Source organism: Lepus europaeus, chromosome 7 (assembly GCF_033115175.1).
Source record: "Lepus europaeus isolate LE1 chromosome 7, mLepTim1.pri, whole genome shotgun sequence".
NCBI classification, from domain to species: Eukaryota; Metazoa; Chordata; class Mammalia; order Lagomorpha; family Leporidae; genus Lepus; species Lepus europaeus.
Genome location: NC_084833.1, coordinates 20,579,081 through 20,596,305, shown reverse-complemented (window position 1 = coordinate 20,596,305; position 17,225 = coordinate 20,579,081). Strand labels below are relative to the sequence as shown.

At 51.9% G+C, this 17,225-nt stretch overlaps 1 protein-coding gene across 2 annotated transcripts in view; it reads left to right on the top strand.

Annotated features, from left to right (window-relative positions):
• The window catches only part of EXT2 (exostosin glycosyltransferase 2), a 159,258-nt gene extending 142,729 nt beyond the window's left edge, over positions 1 to 16,529 (top strand). For both annotated transcript variants that reach the window (XM_062196270.1, XM_062196271.1), the window contains 4 exons: positions 4,285 to 4,428; positions 6,747 to 6,875; positions 8,621 to 8,703; positions 15,436 to 16,529. In XM_062196270.1, coding sequence (XP_062052254.1) covers positions 4,285 to 4,428; positions 6,747 to 6,875; positions 8,621 to 8,703; positions 15,436 to 15,574 — 495 coding nt within the window. In that variant the 3' untranslated portion in view covers positions 15,575 to 16,529. The remainder of the gene's footprint in view (positions 1 to 4,284; positions 4,429 to 6,746; positions 6,876 to 8,620; positions 8,704 to 15,435) is intronic.
• Positions 16,530 to 17,225: the final 696 nt, after the last annotated feature.

Genomic DNA, 17,225 nt, shown 5'->3' with positions numbered 1-17,225 from the left:
ATTGCCCCAAATGCAAGGGCTGGCCGCAGCATGGCTAAGTCGCTAATGAGGGCATAGAGTTCACCCTAACGGAGTTGGGCCTCTGTCCTCAAAGATGTTTGCGGTTAAAAATAGCCAAGGACACTGTGCCCAGGGGCCTGGAGAGCCTCATAAGAGGAATGATGTAGCAGGGGCCCTGGAAGCACCTTCACTGGAGTCCCCAGGGTTCCCTAAGGGCTCTCAGATGCCCATACCCCCATACAGGCATCCGGTAGTCGTGACAGAAGGCTGACCCCAGAGCGTTCCCCTGAGATGGAAAGAAAAGAGCTGAATGAGAGTGGGGGTGGGGAGCTGGGCGGAGCCCGGGGGCCGAGCCTGAGTCCTGGCTCCGCTGGCTGGGAAAATGCTTTACTGTCTACATAATCGACTTCGTGCTCCACAAGGGCGCGATTAGCGTGGGCCCATCCCATTCGGCTCCCCTCCGTTTTGATCCTGTAGTCAGCTACAGAGTTATAGATGAAGTGACAAGGATGGTATCTTGATTGCATCCAGCTGCCGGGACTAAGTCAAGAGCAGAGAGGCCCCGCGCAGGAACCACTGCTCTCCAGGAAGGCTCTGAAGGAATCCGAGATGCAGGACGCTTCTGATGCCTGTGAGAGCAGCGGTGCTTAGCCTTCTGTGACCCAGTGTCACCAAATTAAGTCCCAATGGAGAGAAGTCTGGACTTCAGGAGGCAGTCGGAGGACTGAAACCTCAGCAGCACTTGACCCTCAGCCTGAACCAGTATTACAACTGCTGCTGCAAATGGAGGGCTTGTAGCGAAGCAGAGCCCCTTGAGATGGTGGTCTGGACTGCTTTGAGCGGAGCGAACAGCTTCCATCTTGGGCAATAGCGCCGGTTGAATTGCATGCCTCCTCCCCATGCCCTGCCCCTTTCCAAACTCTACTTGGCCCATCCCTTCAGAAAGCCCTGCAGCTCCCTGGAGTGAAGTGGGGATGGTGGCAGGTGCTCGGTGCTTGGGAAAGGAAGCCAGCAGTGCGTTCAGTGGAGTCTGCCAGGGCTCCCGACCAACCAGAGTGAAGGCGCACGTAACCACGTGGCTGCCTGGGGCTCTGTAAAGCTGTAGTGGTATCATATTATTTTAATCGGCTGCAACACAAGCCCCGGAGCAGGCAGCACAAGCAGCAGCCTTCCCCATCGGAGGAAATGCCTGACATGGACTCATTTGTCTGCAGCTATGAGCATAGTGCCTGCAGCTCATTAGCTCTGCTGGCTGTATGGTGGTGTTAATGAGGCCGCGGCTGCGGATCCGAGAGCCCTCTGAGGTGAGCTGACTGCACACGAAGGGAAGCTCTTCTCATAACCCCAGACCACACCCAAGCCAGGTCAGACGTCTCAGAAAACGCCGGTGATCACAAGGAGGAAGGGAGGAGTCTGCGTAGTGACTCGGCAAAGCCCCCTTGGCTGCTCAGGAAAAGCGACTCGAAACACGTGCGCTGGCGCTCCTCGCACACAAAGGATGTCGCGTTATTATTAATGGCAATGTTGATCGCTGCTGCTGCCGGCTTCCTTCCTGGATCCGAGTGCACTGGCGCTGGCTGTGAGCAGAGAGAAGGCTCTGGGTCCCCTTCTTTCGCTCTCAGCCCCTGAGCCGCTGAGAGCTTGGGCAAGTGTGCGTGCGGTAATGTCACTGCTCTTTGTGCTTGGGATACCTCAGTGAGTAACAGTGTCTTTGTCCTCTTGGAGTTTAGTTTTTTTAAGATTTATTTTAGCTATTTGAAAGAGTTACAGAGAGAGGTAGAGACAAAGAGAGCTCTTCCATCCGCTGGTTCACTCCCCAAATAGCCAAAACAACCAGAGCTGAGCTAATCCAAAGCCAGGAGCTTCTTCCGGGTCTCCCACATGGATGCAGGGGCCCAACAACTTGGGCCACCCTGCAATGCTTTCCTGGGTGTATTAGCAGGGAGCTGGACTGGAAGTGGAGCAGCCGGGACCTGAACCAGCGCCCATATGGGATGCTGGCACTGCAGGCTGGAGCTTTAACCTGCTGCACCACAGCACCGGCCCCCAGAGTTTCAATTCTACAGGAGCAAAGGAGAGAATAAATAATTGCAGGAAGCGAAAGCTTCGTAAAGCAAGCATGGAGCTGAGGGGATGTGATGAAGAGTGGCTGTTCGGGGGGTAGTGTTTGCCTTAGAGGACAGCCCAAGGAGGCCCCTCAAAGTAGTTGACATAACCGGAGACTTCGCTGATGAGGAGCCAGCTTTAGAACAGCCGTGAGAACCTTCCAGATGGAAGAAGCAGCACGTGCAAAGGCCTTGGGGTGCAGGCCTGGTGAAGGAGCAGAAGGATGTTGGGGTGCACACAGGCCTGGGGCAAGAAGATGTGAGGATGAGCGGCCCTCACGCGGTGGGAAGGGGTCCGATATTGTTCTTAGGGAGATACAAACCTTTTTGTTTGATTGGGAGGGTGGGGCATTTCTTAAAGACGTTCCAGGGGCTCTGTCACGGATTCAATTGTGTCCCTACGGTCCATTCCAGCCTTGACCCCCAGCAGGTCAAGAAGTGACTTTGGGTGGAAGTGGAGCCTCAGAGACGGTCATGTGAATGAGGTCGTAGGGTGGGCCCTTGGCCAGCACAACCAGCGCGACGAAGGGTGATATGGGCACAGACTCACACCCAGAGATCCGAGTGATGTTCATACTTGCCAGGAGCGCCCAAGGAGAGCAGTGCACCCCCAGAGGCCCAAAGACCCCAGGGAGCGTGGTCCTAATGATGCCGGGATTTGGACAGCCAGTCTCCAGAACCTGAGACAAGCTTCTGTGGTTGCAGACCCCTCCCCACCCGGTTTGTGGCTCTTCGCTATGGCTGCCGGAGCAAACCCAAGAAGGTGTGGGGGGACCTGCCGACACAGCACTCTGCCCTGGGGAGTGGCACTGAGGGCCCTCCCTGCACCCAGCAACACTGTGTGTTGGGGGAGCTGCTGGCTGCTCTGGCGTGACACCGTGTCTCTCTCTCACACACACACAAATTTTTAAAATACATAAAAAGTAGCAAAATCCCATGCAGAATCTCCTAATTTTCTTTTAGGAGCAGTCTTTCAGGGATGCTGTGCAGGAGTGGTGTGGAAGGGCAGCGACAGCATCAAGCAGACAAGGTAGAAGGCACTCACAGGAACTCTGGTGAGAGATGGTGTTCGGAGAGGGAGAGACGGTAGAGACGATGGCAAAGGCCGGCAGACGGAGAGGCAGCAGGACTTGCTGATGAATTGGACGGGAGAAGGAAAGGCTGACTTCGAGCTTTTGGGCGTGAGCAATGGGCTGGATGATTTACTGAGATGGAGAGAGTGTTTTGTCTGGAGATACGGAAGCAAGAGTTATGGTTTGGACATGCTAGGTGGAGATGCCTGCTGTTTATCCAGCTGGAGATACTAAGTAGTTGGTTATCTCAGGAACGTTCAGGGCCCAACCTAAATTTAGGGGGCAGCAGATTATAGGTGGTTTTAAAGTGACAGGAGGGACGTGAGGATACTCACAGAGGGAAAGTGAAGACGAAAGGCGGCCCAGGCTGAAGCCACAGGAACTCTACTTGGAAGTGCGGGAGAGGTTTGGGAACTAGCAGATGGGGCTGAGAAGAGGCTCCCGGAACAGCCCGCAGGTCGTCCGCACTCATGGATGGGACGGACTCCCTTTCAGAGGGTGAACCAGACTGTACAGAAATACATGGCAACGGGCATTGGAAGGGCCTCACGCCAACATGCAAAATTCTGTTCAACAAAACTGTCTAAGGATATGGAGATCAGGGGTGTGTCTCCAAAATGTTACAGATCATAGAACCCAGCAGGTCCTAAGAATGGGAGTGTGTTCAAAAGAAATGGATGCCCCCCCCCCCAAAAAAAAGAGCCATTTTGTGAGTTTGTGTGATCACCTATTTAATGCAATTCAGAGCAGTTGGCTTGCAGGGTTCCGTGTGTTCATGTGTGCATGGAGCCTGTTTCATTGGTCACGTGGTCATTGGTCACGTGGTCAGAGATGACCCACCCTGGCCTCCATCAGCCGTTACTGCGGGTTACCTGCAGCGACCACACTTGCACGAGAAGCAGCCCCGGAAGTTGGAGCCCACGGCTGTCCTCGAGTACTGGCCACTGGCCGAGACCCACATCCCTTCGGTGGAACCGGCCACTCTCACCATGGCGGTCTCTAAAGCTCTGACCTCGGCAGCTGCTGAGGCCTGGGAGGGTGGCACAGCGCTGGGATCGCCCGCGGCCTGCGCTGGGGGCTGACCGCCAGTGTGCTTCCGCCCTTAGGTCTGGCGCGAGTTCCCCGACCGCCTGGTGGGCTACCCGGGCCGCCTGCACCTCTGGGACCATGAGATGAACAAGTGGAAGTACGAGTCCGAGTGGACCAACGAGGTGTCCATGGTGCTCACGGGAGCTGCCTTCTACCACAAGGTGAGGGGCGCGGGCAGGGCCAGGCGGAGCTGGGCGCCCAGAAACCAGGCTGCGAGGGGCGGGGGCTGGGCCAGGGGGAGCCCAGGGTGCGGGGGGCGCGGGCAGGGCCAGGCGGAGCCCAGGGTGCGAGGGGCGCAGGCAGGGCCAGGCGGAGCCCAGGGTGCCAGGGGCGCGGGCTGGGCCAGGCGGAGCCCAGGGCGCGAGGGGCGCGGGCAGGGCCAGGCGGAGCCCAGGGTGCGAGGGGCGCGGGCTGGGCCACGCAGAGCCCAGGGTGCGAGGGGCGCGGGCAGGGCCAGGCGGAGCCCAGGGTGCGAGGGCCGTGGGCTGGGCCAGGCGGAGCCCAGGGCTCCCGGAACCCAGGGTGTGAGGGGCGCAGGCTGGGCCAGGCGGAGCCCATGGTGCGTGGGGCGCAGGCTGGAACAGCCAGAGCTGGTCGCCCAGAGAACCAAGAGTGAGATATGCATGTTTTTTATGACAATAAAATGAAGAAAATTCACTTGTAATCTTGTCACTTAGTGATAACCACTGTTAGTCTTTTGCTGCCTTTCTAGCTTGCCTTTTATTTACTTTTCATACGAGCACAGGGTTGGAAATGTTCTCATTACCCCGTATTTTACATGTGTTGTGAACGTTTTCTCCTGTCACTAACATTTCTTCATTAACAATTGCTTCTTAGCGTAATTTATTTTTGTATTCCATCAATCATAACTTTATCATTGGAGATTTAACTTTCTAATTTTTTGCTATTTTATTTTTAAATTTTTCTTTTATGTTTTTTAGTTTTATAGTTTTTTGTTAACAACCAAAGTTTGTACATTTTGGAGGTACACATGCAACATATCAGTATATATACAGAGCATAAACTGATCAATCAGGCAACTAGCCTTCCCACTTTGTTGTTTCAGTTAATATCTAATGCTCCATGATTAATATCCATTTTTATAACTGTATTCATTACCATTATGAAAGATTACTAGAATTATTACACGAAAAGGAATGAACATTTGGAGATTTTATACACACACACACACATGCACACGCACACAGGGGTACTTCAAAAAGAGCATGGACAAATGGAATTAAAAGATAATGTGCATTTTCCACAAGCTTTTTGAAGGCCCCTTGCATGAGTGTGTATAAATATGTACATATCTGGCTGTTGGCTTCAGTATTATTTGTGCCAATTTACATTCTCTTTTACTTTTTTTTTTTAAAAGATTTATTTATTTGAAAGGCAGAATCAGAGAGGCAGAGGCAAAGAGAGGTAGGGAAAGGTCTTCTATTCGCCGGTTCACTTCCCAGATGGCCGCAACAGCCAGAGCTGCGCCAATCCAAAGCCAGGAGCCAGGAGTTTCCTCCAGGTCTCCCACACGGGTGCAGGGGCCCAAGGACTTGGGCCATCTTCTACTGCTTTCTCAGGCCACAGCAGAGAGCTGGATTGGAAGTAGAGCAGCCAGGACTCGAACCGGTGCCCTCATGGCATGCCGGTACTGCAGACCTGGGCTTTAACCCGCTGCGCCATAGTGCCGGCCCTGCCAATTTACACTCACACAAACGGAGTACAAAACGGTCTAGTTCTCACATGCTGAGTTAAGTAAAAAATTTGAAAATTCAACTTAGCTATTTTGAAAGTGAATCCTGTTTTAACTTTGATCACTAGTGAGAAATTCCTTTTGATTACTGAGTAGCCTTTTGCGTTTCTCTCCTGAGACTCACCACTTGATGGTTTCTCTCTTTTACCGGGGAGAGACTGGAGAGAGACGCGTGTGTTTTTAGGACTACTCAGTGTGACGGCAGAGTACCTCTGGGAGGGTGTGCTTTAATTAAAAATAACGACCCGTCTCTGCGCAGCGGTGTAAGGAAGTGATGTCGGGAGGAAGGGCTGCTGAACTCGGCCTGGTGGACCTGCCTGGCGCTATTTGGGTCGCTTGCTGGGCTTTAGCTCAGCGCTATAGTTTTCAGGGCTGTAGGTCCAGCAATAGATTCTGTTCTGAGCAAGCGCCTCGGTGTAAAATTCTGGGGACTTGTGGTAGTTAGTAGACTGTGTATGCGCTTAATTTTTGACCCATAAACCTCTTCACTATTTGAGCTATACATAGGTTATGACAGATCAGAATGGCCTTGTTTTTGTCCTACTTAAGCATCTCCATTTGCAAGGGAATGGCTGTGTTAAAGGAGCTGGCTTTGGCCCCTTGGCATCCAGCCTTGGGAGTAGCCCTAGGGAGAGAGACTTGATCCCCGCACCATGATGAAGTCGCCCTTTTATGGCAGTCAGCTAAAGGGTACTGTTTGTTTTTTCTTCTTGTCTCACCCGACAGTATTTTAATTACCTGTATACCTACAAAATGCCTGGCGATATCAAGAACTGGGTAGATGCCCATATGAACTGTGAAGACATTGCCATGAATTTCCTGGTGGCTAACGTCACAGGGAAGGCCGTCATCAAGGTAAGGCTCTGCCACCACGTGCTCCGTGATCGCGGATGAGTCTTCTCCCAGCCCGGCAAGTCCCCGTGGCCGTGAACGAAGCCCTAAGCCGGGAGACTTAAAGCTCCGTGTAGTTGAAAATTCTATGATCGACACTGACACACTGGAAATGTGAAGCTAGTCTCTGACCATTTAAACGCCTTTGGTTTTTTTTATAAACTCGTTCTTTGCGTTTTTAACCTTCAGTGTCAGAGATAAAGACTACAGTGGGCCATCTGCAAAAAAAAAATTTTGTTGTCAAATCTGGGTTAAGTCTAGCTCCGTTTACACTGTCCTTAAGGTCTCTGATTTTTTTCTCCAGTGTTGAGAAGATTATGTAATTCTGTGACAGTGGTTGTCCTAACCACATTTTAAAATGTTGATTTCCAGTTTTAAAAGGTACTCTTCCCATAACATATTAAAAGCTGAGGGTATGTAGAAATCCCATAGGAAGGCTTTGCACCTGAAAAGATGTCCATTAGTCCTGAAGTTGAGCCGATTTTATCCCAGCCTGAGCCCCAGGTAAGTTGAAAGGTGCACTTCTTTATATGGGCGGCCTGGGCTTGGTTTCCTCATGGATTCAAATTCTGCATGTGCACATGGGCAGTGCCGGATTCCCCCAGGACAGAAGCCTGCCCTAAAAGGACGAGGAGCTGGAGCTTGGTGTGGCATCCTCCACCCAGCCCTGGAGCCCCGGAGTCCCGGAGTGATGGGAAAAGGCAGATTAGACCAGAAGGGAAGGGGAGTCACCAAACTTGCCTTTATCCCCACCAACCTGCAGCTCCCTAATTAACTCAATGACTAGCCACCACAAGGAACATTAAAAAAAATGGAGATCCCAAGAGGGGCTTTTAAGAGGCCACTGCCGTCCCCAGGTCTGCTTTTTCTCGTGCTTCCCCGTGTTCTTGGCTGGGGCTGCTGCTTCTACCAGGGGCGGGGAACGTCCACCCCACGTGCCGTGTAAGACCCACAGGGACATCTGACCTGGCCCTGTGAAGGCAGCCGGAGGTGGGACGCACAATTCAGTACATCTGTAGCAGGCTCCTTTTCACACTGATCATTTTGTACAGCCTGCCAGTGATGTTCTAAATATCCAAATGGCCCTTGGCAGGAAAAAAGGGTCCCCACCCGCGCGTCTACGTAGTGCCTGCGGCGTCTCCGTGCTCTCAGCCTTGCTGTGGTTCTCCACTTTCTTTCCTTCCTGTCTCCTCACTGGTTTTGCCTCGTTCGCTGAGTCGCCCAGAAAGCTCGCCCGTTGTTGGAGGCTTAGAGCTGGGCATCTTCAGGAGTATGGTGCAGCTCACAGCATTTGCATGTAGCTGGGAGGAGGAGAAAGGGCGCCCGTTGGAACTAAGGTTACGGTGAAAGTTATGGGAAGCTGTATTTCATCGCCCTTATGGCTGCAAGAACAAATGGTGTTTATACAAGGACCTTGGCAGTGAGAAAACAGTCATTAAACAGGAATTAAGGAGCTTGTCATCACCACTTCTTTGCAGTTACAGAAGGCAAAAGCCCTCCAAGCCTCTTTTATTGGACCCTTGTGAGTTCTGCCATAGGCCGAGCCAGCAGGAATTGAATGGAGGAATGGAGGTGTGTGTGTGTGTGTGCACATGCGTGCACGTGTGCAGCATCTCAGCTTACAGCACAGAGTGTGCAGAATGTGTCAAAACATGATTTTCTCGTCCTTGGCACGCATAGCCAGGTACATTTTTGTGCTCTTCTTGTAGGTAACCCCACGGAAGAAATTCAAGTGTCCTGAGTGCACAGCCATTGATGGGCTCTCACTAGACCAGACACACATGGTGGAGAGGTGAGTGAGCCTCCAGCCCAAAGCCCGCCCTTGCCTCTGAGCCCCATTTCCTGCCTTGGTCCTGTTTATGGGACTGTGTTGAAGATATAAGGACAGCAGCTGGTAGCCATAGTCACCTCCTTTTGCACTGTGGGAATTGGGTTAGTTCAAGCCCAGGTCACTCAAAGAATTAATTTGGAATGCTACTCACTCAATTTGTAATGGCTGGAAGGGTCTTAAAAATATAGCTGGCCTTAAGCCCCAGAAGCCAGATTCTGCTTGTAGACTAAGCAGCTAACCATCTACAGTCAATGGAGGGGAAGCTGCTCATTCCTAGGAAATACTGGGTTGTTTTCAGGGTAATTTCTCCAGGTTACAGTAAAAGCCTGATTAGAAAGAATTCAGTCTAACCCACCAGAGACCAATTACCTTTGCTGACACACCTAAAACACCTGCCAAGAACAGGCTCGAAGGCCAAGCTCTTGACATGGAGTCCCTGGCTTTGTGAGGTGAGCGTGGAACGACGGAGCTGTTCTCTTCCCCTAAGACCGTTCTCGTCTTAACCTAGACCTAGTAGTTCTCACTCTACCCCCAGAAGTCCCCAAGCTTTGAAGTGATGATCAAATCCGATTCTTCCCAGAGGCAGCTCCTTACGCAGGACAGCCAGTGCTGGCATCCCAGGAGCACTGCTGTCAAGGGCCCAACAGGCACACAGAGTGCATTAGGGCCCTTTTAGAGACAGATCTCTGTCAGGTTTCCACAGGTGTCACTACACCAGCTTAGAGTTCATTCCTGAAACCTGCGTACCCTACGGAAAGTTCTTCAAGCCTGGAGGGTTTTGTTTTCTTACAGTTTTTTTCACCAGGCCTGGATTCTTCTATAATGCTTTACTCTTTATTACTGTCTAAGTAGTTTCTCTCTCTCTCATACACAGTCTAAATATCTTTCTCAAATGATGTGACTGTTACCAACTGTTGATATGAAATCATATATTGTTGTGGGTTTGGGGAATATCTGTCCCTGGTAATCATATGCGTTACTTAGTTACGGGCAGTGACATCAACTCTCCGAGCTCATTTGGAAGAGACCCCCCCCCACTCCAATTCCAATTCTATGGGCCTAAAATGAAACTGTCAGTTAAACTTAGCCTGTTCTGTGTTTGGGAGAATTCATAGTATTAAGCTACATCGTTATTGATTGGGCTGGACTAAAATGATGGGGATATGTGATCCAGGAAAAGAAGTGAGAGGAGAAAAGTTGACTTGATAATGACCTTGAAGTTCATGCTGAGGCTAAACAACTTTCTCTAGCACCATTGAGATCATAAAACAAGAAAAGAAGCTTAAAATGCAACAGAAGAGATTTACCAGAGACATCACTATCATTCGATGCTGAACAAAGCAGCTAAGGGAGGTATGGAGGCTTCCTCTTCGAAAGAGAACCCTGGCTGGCGCCACAGCTCAACAGGCTAATCCTCCGCCTGCGGCGCCGGCACACCGGGTTCTAGTCCCAGTCGGGGTGCCGGATTCTGTCCTGGTTGCCCCTCTTCCAGTCCAGCTCTCTGCTATGGCCCAGGAGTGCAGTGGAGGATGGCCCAAGTGCTTGGGCCCTGCACCCCATGGGAGACCAGGAGAAGCACCTGGCTCCTGGCTTCGGATCAGCGCGGCGCACCGGCCGTGGCGGCCATTAGAGGGTGAACCAACGGCAAAGGAAGACCTTTCTCACTGTCCACTCTGCCTGTCAAAAAAAAAAAAGAGAGAGAATCCTGAAAATAAAATGGGCCTTGATGCTGATGGGCTTGGATCAGAGCATATGAAAATTTTATAACTAACACACACTTGCACATACATACATTTATGCATACATATGTGTCAGTGTATATGTATTATATATGAAACTTAATCTGAAGCTGTCTATGATACATGCCCTGGGGGAGGCCCAAAGTGTTGAAACTGATCAAAGAAAAAAGAGATAGCTTCTTGCCGGAGTAACCATTTGGGATAATATTGTAAGCAGTCACTAGGATCTCAAACCAGGGAAACTGAGCAAGAAGACAAGACCCAGGAAGGGAACCGAGTGGTCAGAAGTGCCGGGTCAGCACGCCCAAGGCTTGTCAGGCAGGTGGTGAGGATCCCAGCTGGGCTGGGGCGTTAGCACTCTGGCCTATTAGAACCAGACTGCAAAGGGCTTTGAATCCCCAATTAAGGGGCTTGAAGTCTTTCCAGCAGGCGCTGGTAAACCAGCGTTTTTGAACAGGGAGCTTATTTGATCAAAGTATTGCCTTGAGATTAATTTGGAAGTGGTGCCTAGGGTATAATCAGGGTGAAGAGATTAGAGAAAGAAGACCAATTAGAAGCCTGGGGCTAAACTAAGTGTGAAAAAGAAGAAACAAATTAAATCACAGGGTATTCTTCCCCCAAAGGAAGATGTTCCAGAACTTGGTTTCCCACTGTGTCAGTGCGGGATGGTTATGGGGAAGGGGTTGCCAGAGATAACTTGGATTTGGAGCCTAAGGGAATCCTAGTACCTTCCATAGTGTTGCAGTTAGGAGGAGATGCTAATTAGGGGAGGGGCTGAGAGGAACAGTTGCCTGTTTAGCAGTGTAATTAATGAGGCGGGGCCCTCTTAACCAGGAGTGAAGTTGTAGTACTGTAAGGTAGGAGATCTGGGTCTTGCCCTCTGGACGCAGATGTAGGTACCAAGCAGGCAGTTGGAGATGCAGAACTAGGACCAAGTTGAAAACAAAGGGAGGTGTTTGGAAGTCAACTCCCCAGAGATAGTGGGATCTGGTATAGTTCTGCTGTTCAAGAGACAAAGTAATGAAAGCAGAGAAGACGCTGGTGAGGCCGAGAGAGACGCCAGGATCCGAGGTGCTCAGAAGCCAGGGAGGAACAAGGGACTTGCAGCCTGGGAATGGTCTTTGAAGTCAGTTGTTACTGGTGACCTTAAAAAAGGTCATAGGTTGATGAAGCCAGAGGGCTGTGAGTGTGAGGAGGTGGGAAGGAAGTGGAGTTAATGAACGTAAACTTCCCTTTGGACAAAGTGGGTAGGCAGTAGAAGGAAATAAATCTTGAAATAAATTAGCAACTGGAAACAGAGCTACTTGGATTAAAGATTGAGTCACTGAATTATTAAATAAGGCATTTAGGTTGGGAGGGAAGCCATTACCTAAGCCATCTTGGGGAGGCCGAGAGATGGAATTACTACTAGAGACTTGTTCGCTTGTTTTGCTGTTGATCGGTTCCCTTTGTAGAATACACACTTTGCACAGCAAAGTTAACCACTTTACAAGTGTATGCCCTTGGGGGGGGTTTGTGGTTCAGCAGGCTTGTGTGTTCCTGTATCTGGGGCCCTGGAATCAGAAATCTCAGCTGTGTAGGACAGTGGCTTTTGCTCCCCAGCTTCTGTGTCCAGAATTGTCTAGACAGTTGACAGGCAGCACTGATTAAAGAAAAAGAGCAGAGTATTTTGATTCAGGCCAATCTTTGTTCAGATCACGAGTTTGCCACCAAGTAGCTGCCTGCCTAAGAAAATTAACTTACCTTATCTGAGCTTCCATCTTTTCATTTCCTGGAATAGGAATGCATTAATATCTGTCAAATGTAATGGCTATTCATAGGCTCAACAAACATTTCCCGGGCGTTTGTACCAAGCCCTCTGTTACGTGCTGGGGGTGAATGGAGCCTGGAGCACAGTGCCTGGCGGTGTTCGTGTCCTTCCCACGCCACTCCTGGTTACCTTCGGTGACGGATTGTGTTTGAAAAGAAAACAGAAAGGTGTTAGTCCCGTCTTCCCCAGATACCTGTGTCCCTTCAGCCATAGACGTTGGCAGGTCGTAGTGCATTTGCACTTGATCGCTAAACCAAGGTAGCAGAATAGTTGCTGGCTGGGGAGCTGGACTCCTGGCGGAACCCCTCAGGTGGGCCACCAGCGACCAGCCCGACTCATCATCTGCCCCAGCTGTCCCAGGCCCCCTGTATGAAAGGAAAGTAGGAAGCACTGGCATTACCTGGAGAGAGGTGAGCGCCTTCCCCTCCTGAGCGGGCCAGGGAGCGCTTCTCCCGGGCAGGGCTGTGTGGAGGACAAAGAAGGACTCAGCAGACCCAGCTCGGCCAGGGGCAGCTGTCCAGCAGGGCGAGCTGGCCTGCCGCCCGTGCGCTGCCGGCAGATCGTGTTACAAGGGACATATTATCCTCAGTCCTCCCGCCGGACTGCGAGCGAGCGAGCGAGCGGGATTCCTCTGTGCAGACATCCCGCCGGTACCTATTCTGGGCAGGGTTGGGCTTAGCTGGCCGCAGCCCGTGTGCATCAGAACTGGCAGCTGGAAGGCCCTCTCTGTGTTTACAGCAGAGCAACTGTCGCACATCAGACCTCGGCGAGACCTGGCTTTGTCTGCGCTGCTCTGAGCCCGTGCTCCAGGAAGGGAAGCTCTTGTTTAGCGGTCCGCTTCGCTTTGTAAAAACTCCTCAGTCCCCCCCCCCCAAACACCCTCATGGTGGCAGCCAGGACTAGCACACCCCAGGTCTCAGAAGCCCGCCAGCAGGAGAGCACCTCAGCTCCTGGCGACTTGTGGCAGGATGAGAGGCAAGGAGTGCGCTCCGCGGCCAATGTGCGCCTTGCTGGGAAGCCCAGTTCCTCCACTTTCTAGTTCTGGCTCCTTGGGCAGATTACCTAATCTCTCTGACTCATAGTTTATTTTATTTATTTATTTTATTATTATCTGAGAGAGAGACGGACAGAGAGTTACAGATAGAGGGACCTCCCATCTGCTGGTTCACATCCCAAAGGCCCTCAATAGTTGGAGCTGGGCCAAGCCAAAACCAGGAGCCCAGAACTCAGTCTAGGTCTCTCCTGTGGGTGGCAGTGGCTTAACTCTTTTTTTTCATGTGTCTGTTGGCCATTTGGATTTCCTCTTTTTTTTCTTTTTAAGATTTATTTATTTATTTGAAAGTCAGAGTTACACAGAGAGAGGAGATGCAGAGAAAGAGAGGTCTTCCATCCGATGGTTCACTCCCCAGTTGGCCCCAACGGCCAGAGCTGTGCTGATCCAGAGCCAGGAGCCAAGAGCTTCTTCCGGGTCTCACACATGGGTGCAGGGGCCCAAGGACTTGGGCCATCTTCTCCTGATTTCCCAGGCCACAGCAGAGAGCTGGATCGGAAGTGGAACAGCCAGGTCTTGAACCGGCACCCACATGGGATGCCAGCGCTTCAGGCCAGGGTATTAACCCACTGCACCACGGCACCGGGCCCGTCAGTGGCTTAGCTCTTTGAGCCACCATTGCTGCCTCTCAACGTGCAAATTAGCAGGAAGATGGAATCAGTCTTCCCCAAACAAAACGGAAATAATAGTAGGACCTACTCCATGGGTTGTTGGGAGGACTAAGTGAGTTATTAATACATGGAAAGAACTTTTGACACAGCTCGGGACACATAATAAATAGCACTTGTTGATGTGTTGTTCGTGACAGTGATGTTAGGGAAAAGTGCACAATGGAATCACAAATTTTTTTAGGTACATTTTGACCAAGAGAAAAAGAATTGATAGTGACAAATGTTCTGTGTTATTTGGTTTCTTCCTAACACCCCAAGCACTTGCATACAAACTTGTTGATTACAGTAATTTGAGGGGCGAGCCTTTGGTGCAGTGGTTCAAACACCACTCGGGAGACCAGTGTCCCGTATCAGAGTGTTGGAGGCCTGGCTCTGCTTCCAGTTCCAGCTCCTGCCAGTGTGCACCCTGGTAGGCAGCGAGTGATGGCTCACATAGTTGGGTCCCTGGATAGAGTGCCTGACTCCTGGCTTCAGCCTGGCCCAGCCCTGGTTATTGTGGGCATTTGGGGAGTGAACCAGTGGGTGGAAGATCTCTCTCTACACGTGTCTCTGTCTCTCTGCCCTTCAAGAAAATGAAAATAAATACATTTTTTAAAATCCTGATTCGGGACAAAGAGACTTGGTTTGTGCCTGGTCCGCGGCCCGGCCTCTGATTAGCCTGTTCTCCTCGGAGCTCTCTGAGGGCCTGGCGGAGGAGCGAGCGTGTTGACCCTTCTGAAATCCATCCTTGCTGGCCCCGGACTTCAAACGCAGCTCTCCCAGGCTTGTGTTCCCCTCTGGTCTGCTGCCGCCGCGCCCTCATTACCCAGCTGTCACACTCGGTTGGCCTGATTGACCTGAACCATTCCCCCAAAAAACGTGCCTGACCCGCTTACCTCCAGGGGGGCCGCCAACCCAGCTTTGGGGGGGCAGGGTGGCGGTGACTAAAATTATAAAAGCAGAGCCTGGGCAAACCAGCTGACGCCGCCTACGGGCGCCCCAGAAATGCTGGTGGGCCGAGCAGAGCCTCGGCTGAGGTTCGCATCACCCACCTGCCATGCTCCTTCGCCCTCCGTGGCTTCCACGCGCTCAGACCCCAAGGGCTTTTTCCTCTCCATCCTTGGCCTGTCTTCTGCTGGCAGAAATGGGGTTAAGGATTGTTGGCAGCTAATCCACCTTGGTTTGAGGCCTGCTTGCCTGGAGCTGGAAGAATGACTGGAATTCAAGGGGGAAGGGAAAGAGGCTGACCCCTGCAGGCCTATGGCATCCCAGGGTCCACTTTCTCCCCCGCAGCAGGAGCCCCACTGTCACCCCCACCTCTCCACCTTTTCAGAAGCTGCGGGCCAGGCTGGGGACACTTTGTTGGTGTTGAACGTTATGTTTTGAATACTTTGCTCTCCTGCCTGCCCCATCCCTCTCCCTCGCTCGACCCCTCCCCCACAGGTCGGAGTGCATCAACAAGTTCGCCTCTGTCTTTGGGACCATGCCGCTCAAGGTGGTGGAGCACCGAGCGGACCCCGTCCTGTACAAAGACGACTTTCCCGAGAAGCTGAAGAGCTTCCCCAACATCGGCAGCTTGTGAACCGTGTCCGGGCGGAGCCTCCTTGGCCAGCACTCTGCTGCCCAGGCCGCAGTCTAGGGCGGAAGGCGGACGTCCCGGGTCCTGGCACAGCCCCACCTCGCCCACTTTCTCAGGAATAGGAGCCTCGGGCGGCTGGCGCGGCACCTGGGGCCGGGCCGCCACGTGGCTGTGTTTCTGATGGTCGCCAGTGGGTTCTTTCTGTAAGTGCCACGTGGGAGCCCTTGGGGCACGCTCCAGACTTCACAGCTCAGCTAAACGTGACTCTCAGACTTCTGGAGGAGAGATCCAGCGACTTCCGGTTATCGCACATCAGCGAGTTCCATGGAAAAACAGCCAAGCCCGGAACTGGCTGCAGAACCCAAACACGTTGGTGGCATTCGACCCAGGCCGTGGGACCCAGGACACTGGGCTCACGGGGAGGAAGAGGCCCACTGCTCAGTCAGGATCCTCGCACTTCCATGAACTCCTCTCTATTTGGCTTTTTTTAATGTGATTAAAGTAATTTTTATTCCTTTTCTGCTGTGTCTTCAACACTGATTCTCCATAGTCCAGACCCTGTCCTCCTTTTGTGTGTTTAACTCCATCTTCCGGTTTACCGACAGTCTGGAGAGGCTGGAGGAGTACTGGGCCCCGTGCACCTCAGTCCTAAGGAGACCAAGCCCTACGCATTCTAAGAGCAGGTGACTCCCAGAACCTCCTGGGGACCACAGGCTGCCCGAGTAGGTCCGGTCAGTGTTGTATCCGTGTTCCTGGGCCTGCGGGAGCCGTCCACTGGGGCTCTCTCGCTGGTGCTGTGGAGGGACCTGTGACCCACCTCCACCCAAGGGGATGCCAGATTCTCCCCTCCCCTTCTGTGGGTATAAACGTAACATTAGCCAGGGACCTTCTGGCTAACGTTAAGTGCTGCTGTAACAACTGCTTTGCAACAGTTGCCCATATCCTTTAAATCATTAAATTTCAGCATTTAGTAATACCGCACATGTGTGAATTCTACCTCTGTGAGCCCAGTTGATGAACCATTCTACTCTGGTGAATGGTAAATGTTACGGATTCGAAACCAATTTATCTGGCTCTAATATTAAGATTAGCCACAGTTTGGGCTTTAGCCATAACATATGTCCCCAGCACACAAAACGCATAACAATTTGCTAGAATGTGGATATAATCATAGAAACCTAGCCGTATGCCAGGCGGAGCCAGGGGTGTGCAAGTCCCAGGGAGTGACGTGAAGGTGCGTGCTTACTGGGCTGTGGTTTAGACAAGAGTCGCTTCGGATGTGTTTGCACAGACTGGGAGGGGTCCAAGAGAAAGATCAGAAGTAGCCAAAGAGAAAGGGGGACATCATGACAGTTTCCTCTGGGTTCCTACCAAACCAAGGAGCGACAGGATGATGGACAGCTACGGCAGGGAGCGAGGAGAGCTCACCTCTGCCAGTGCACTCACCTTGCTGCCATGCACTGCGGGGCTGGCATTTTTTTTTTCCCTAGTGTGTCACAGCTGCAAACATAGGTGCTCAGGACACTGTATCAGCCTGGATGCCGTGCACTGGTCCGCAGGGGACCTGGGAAGTCCTGTGGCTCTCGTGTTCCCTGCACTGGGGATGGCACGCTAAGCAACAAGAGAAGGCAAGTCTGCTGTCGGCGAGACACCG